A 5,000-nucleotide genomic window follows, 5' to 3' on the forward strand; every position below is an offset into this window, starting at 1 on the left:
ACAAAAATACAAACACACCCACTAACACATACACACAAACATAGATAACGCTATATAAACACACACACTCACTTTGCTCTCTCTTTCACACACACACACACACACACACACACACACACACACACACAGTGAGGTGTCCCAGACTTTAGACCCTGGATGTCAAACATTCATTGTCCTCCATCATAAACACATAAAACACACACACACACAACCTGGTGTGTGTGTTTCCATGGCAACGCCGCGCCCCAGGGCTGGCGGCCGCGGGAATGGAATCCCATAAGTCCCGATCACTTCCCGATCACTTCCCGATCACTTCCCGATCACTTCCTGTTGAATGATCACCACCCGATCATCGGTCAGTCGTGTCTCTTGGGGTCAAAGGTCACTTCCTGTTGGACCTTCACGTCTCCCGTGTGACTCTCGGCTGAGATGTTCTCCGATCGCCTCCTCTTTCAGGTGCGGTCGGAAGCTGTGAGTGGGCGGAGTCGGCGCAGGAGGGGGCGGAGTCAGCGGCGGCGGCGGGGCCGGGAGTCTTGGCGGCCCCGCCGGAGCAAAGTCCTCCAGTCGTCCTGAAGTCGCGGGGCGTCCGGACCTCCTCTCCGCCTGCAACATGTCCACGGCCGTGGAGGCGATAGGCTTCGTCCTCACCATCATCAGCTGGCTGGTCTCCGGCGCCGCGCTCGCCAACGACTACTGGAAGATCTCCACCGTGTCCGGCAACGTCATCATCTCGCAGCGCCTCTTCGAGAACCTATGGCACTCCTGCGCCGAGAACAGCGCCGGCATCGCCGAGTGCCAGGACTTTGAGTCCCTGCTGTCCCTGCCTGGTGAGGAGGGTCTGAAGGGTCTGAAGGGTCTGAAGGGTTTGAGGGGTCTGAAGGGTCTGAAGGGTCTGTTGGGTCAGTTGGGTCTGTTGGGTCTGAGGGGTATGGTGGGTCTGGAGGTTTGAAGTCTGTGATAGTACTGATGGTTCTGAAGGTTCTGATGCTTCCAGTCAATCTTTGGTTGTCCTCCTTAAGGCGTGCTTTGTTCAAGTAGATCCTTACTGTTCTTGAAGGTTCCACCTGAAGTGGAGCCTTCACCGCCTCGAGGCTCTCGGCCAGTCGGGGAGGAAAGTCTTTGTAGCCTCACGTTTGTGATCAGGCCTTCGGACAAAACTTCTCCGGACCCCGGTTCTGATGGAAGACCTGGACCAGGCTCGCCGGAAGCCCCTGGGGAGGAGCACCGAGGAGGCATCAGAGTCCAGGATACTTTTATGACCGAAACCGTCTGGAGCCATAAAGAGGAGCGGCGGTTTACGGCCCCCGGAGGTCATCTTGGTCAATGAGTTACCAGCGGGCTCACTTCCTCTTTCTGCAATCTGCCGTCTGGTGCGTCGTGGAAATTTTCCCAGACTGAGAGGTTCTTCAACAACAGAAGAGCCCCAGAAGAAGCGCAATGTTGCTTTTATCCTGCGTACAAGATGGGAAAAGCATAAAGCAGAGTTCTTTAGGAAACCTGCGCCCAAAACCGGCCGCTGAGAAGGGCAGGTCGCTGGTTGGTAGTCCTTGGAGGTCTTTGGAGTCACATGTTCTTCAGCCAATCACATTCTTTCCTCCATCCAGGGAGTTGATTTCTTCCCTAGTCGGGTGGTTGGAGGTCGTGGATGGGGAGGAACCAGCCGCCCCTTCTTCCCTTCCTCACCTCTTCCCTTCTTCCCTTCTTCCTTCCTCACCTCTTCCCGTCTTCCCTTCTTCCCTTCTTTCCTTCTTCCTTCTTCCCTTTTTCCCTTCCTCCCTTCTTCCCTTCTTCCCTTCTTCCTTCCTCACCTCTTCCCGTCTTCCCTTCCTCCCTTCTTCCCTTCCTCCCTTCTTCCCTTCTTCCCTTCTTCCTTCCTCACCTCTTCCCTTCTTCCCTTCTTCCCTTCTTCCTTCCTCACCTCTTCCCGTCTTCCCTTCCTCCCTTCTTCCCTTCTTCCCTTCTTCCCTTCTTCCCTTCTTCCTTCCTCACCTCTTCCCTTCTTCCCTTCTTCCCTTCTTCCCTTCTTCCCTTCTTCCTCCTTCCCCTTTTTCCCTTCTTCCCTTCTTCCTCTCTTCCCTTCTTCCTGGTTGATGAGTCAGGTATAGCTGCCATGCCCTTGCATGCAGGTGGATGCTGGAAGTTTCTCTTCCATCTTCACTCTGCAGGTCACAAGAGAAGAAACATACGTGACAATATCATATCAACTGCTCGTCCATCAGTTCACATCAGCCGTTACGGACGTCATAAAGGAAGATATTCGAAGGAGAAATATCAACAGTTCAGCAGTGACAGGTGTCAGGTCCCATGACAGGTGCTTCAGGTTGCTTCTGGACCTGGTTCCAGGTCTCTACCGGTCCAGGACCTGGTTCCAGGTCTCTACCGGTCCAGGACCTGGTTCCAGCTCTCCGCCGGTCCAACATGTGTCGCGCTCGTTCTACCGCTGGTCCTCCATCTGGTTGCCGGTGGCGACGCAGCTGAAGGCGTGTTGTTCCTCCCCGCAGGTCACGTGCAGGCGTGTCGCGCCCTGATGATCGTGTGTCTTCTGCTGGGCTTCGGCAGCATGGTGGTCTCCCTGCTCGGCCTGAAGTGCGTGAGGATCGGCTCGGCCACCGACCAATCCAAGGCCAGGCTGGCCGTCGCCGGGGGGGGCGCTCAGCGTTCTGGCGGGTGAGGACGCCGCCGTCGCCGCGGCAACCTGTCGCCTCCGTCCGGCCCGGCCGGGTTCGCTAACACGCTCTGGACCTCCTTCCACCAGGGCTCTGCTGCTTGGTGGCCGTTTCCTGGTACGCCTTCAGGGTGGTGGAGGACTTCAACAACCCCTTCTTCGGCGGCGTCAAGTCAGTACCTCACCACACGGAGGGGGTCCTCGCTGTTATTATTAGCATTAGCATTAGCATAAGCAGTGCTATTAATGATTAGAACGATAGCATCTGTGTGATTTTACTATCTTTAGCATCACCTTTCGCATTATTGTGGTGCTTCATATTGCTAATGATAGCTATATTATCCTTTTTAGTGTTAGCATCATTTCCATCAGCCTTATCAATAAGATTCTTTATACTTTTTAAATTCTAAAATCACCATTGTTATCATTTTTTTTTTAATGCTAGCATAAAAAAATGGTTCCCCTTATTAGTATTACTTCATGATAATCATAATTATTGCATTATTACAAATGCTAGCGTAGAAAATGGTCCCCCTTAATATTAGTAATATTGTTAGCGAGTGATAATAATAATTATTGCATTACTATAAATGCTAGCTAACGCTCGTGTAACGCAGTGGTTCCCCTCATTAGTATTACTTCATGATAATTATGATTATTATAAATGCTACCGTAAAAAAATGGTTCCCCTAGTTAGTAGTAGTATTATTACTTAATGATAATAATTGTTGTATAATAATAAATAATAGCTAACGCAAATGAAAAAAAATAGTCCCCGTTATTATAGTAGTATTATTACTTAATGATAATAATTATTGTATAATAATAAATAGTAGCTAAAGCTAATGAAAAATAATGGTTCCCCTTATTATCACATTATCATAATTATTTGCCTTTGCAATTTTTTATCAGCATTATTATAAATATGCTAATATCACAATTGTTTTATAATCTCATTTTTCCTTTTTCTTATATCATTGCAGAGACAAACATTTTGGTTCCCCTACGATTATTATAACTGTTGTCGTTATTATAATGATATGACTTGTAGGATTGTATTGATGGTGTGTGTGTGTGTGTGTGTGTGTGTGTGTGCAGGTTCGAGCTGGGGGAGGGGCTGTACCTGGGCTGGGGGGCCGCCTGCCTGTACATGCTGGGGGGGGGTTTGATCTGCTCGGCCTGCAGGAGAGCCAGACCTGCCGGACACAAGGAGTAAGACCGCCGATCACCGATCACCGATCAATGACTCTGCCAATAATTGGCACTATTCAACGTAACCGTGACGTCACGTGATCGAGGTCTCCTCTCGTTCCAGCCGTTCCTATGGTAACAAGATGGTCTACACGGCAACAGCCAAGGGGGACCAGGACTCGGCCAGGGCCTACGTCTGACACACACACACACACACACACACACACACACACACACACGGATGAACGCTGCGGTGGAGGTGAAGATGAAGACCTCCCGGTCCCGCGGATCAGTCAACTGTTTGATTACTGGTGATTATTGGTGATTATTGAATAAAGTTTGTTTTCCAAAAAAACAAGACATTCATTATCAGGGTTTTTTTTCTCTTTGTTTTGTTTATAATTCATAAATATGTGAAATATCTTTTCAAATTGATCCAATACTTATATATTTATATCTAATATATATAAAATGTATATATGTTATATAAATAAAAAGCATTAGTTCAAGAACGAGTGTGTGTGCGTGTGTGTGCGTGTGTGTGTGTGCGTTTGGGCTGTCTGTGTGTGTCCCCATCTATGTATGTTTTCTGTGTGTGTGTTTGTCTGTGAGCTTGGGGGAGTTTCTGTGTGTTTGTATTTATCTGTGTGTGTGTGTGTGTGTGTGTGTGTGTGCGTCCATGTGTGTCCGTTTGTGTGTGTGTGTGTGTGCATCTGGACTGTCTGTGTGTCTGTCTATCTATGTATGTTTTCTGTGTGTGTTTGTGTGTTTATCTGTGAGCTTGTCGGAGTTTTTGTGTGTTTGTATTGATCTGTGTGTGTCTGCCTGTTTCTGTGTGTGTCTGTCTGTGTGTGTGTGTGTGTGTGTGTGTGTGTGTGTGTGTGTGTGTGTGTGTGTGTGTGTGTGCGCGTTTGGGCTGTCTGTGTGTGTCCCCATCTATGTATGTTTTCTGTGTGTGTGTTTGTGAGTTCGTCGGAGTTTTTGTGTGTTTGTATTTATCTATGTGTGTGTGTGTGTGTGTGTGTGTGTGTGTGTGTGTGTGTGTGTGTGTGTGTGTGTGTGTGTGTGTGTGTGTGATTGCGTGTTAATCCGGGTGTGATCAGGTGATGGAGTGTAATCCCCGTGGAGCGTCATCGTGGGATTA

The 5,000-nt window shown here is 48.9% G+C and overlaps 1 protein-coding gene across 1 annotated transcript; it reads left to right on the plus strand.

Moving 5' to 3' along the window:
* The first annotated feature begins 180 nt into the window (after window positions 1–180).
* Window positions 181–4,354, plus strand: cldn15la (claudin 15-like a). The gene is given in 6 exon segments (XM_086172259.1): window positions 181–827; window positions 2,502–2,641; window positions 2,643–2,667; window positions 2,756–2,837; window positions 3,764–3,877; window positions 3,981–4,354. Coding segments are annotated over 6 exon segments (654 nt in total). The 5' UTR covers window positions 181–610; the 3' UTR covers window positions 4,057–4,354.
* Window positions 4,355–5,000: the final 646 nt, after the last annotated feature.

The sequence above is a fragment of the Fistularia commersonii genome, chromosome 25 (genome assembly GCF_037954325.1).
Source record: "Fistularia commersonii isolate RoL2024-O1a breed Wild chromosome 25, RoL_Fcom_v1.0, whole genome shotgun sequence".
Classification (NCBI taxonomy): domain Eukaryota; kingdom Metazoa; phylum Chordata; class Actinopteri; order Syngnathiformes; family Fistulariidae; genus Fistularia; species Fistularia commersonii.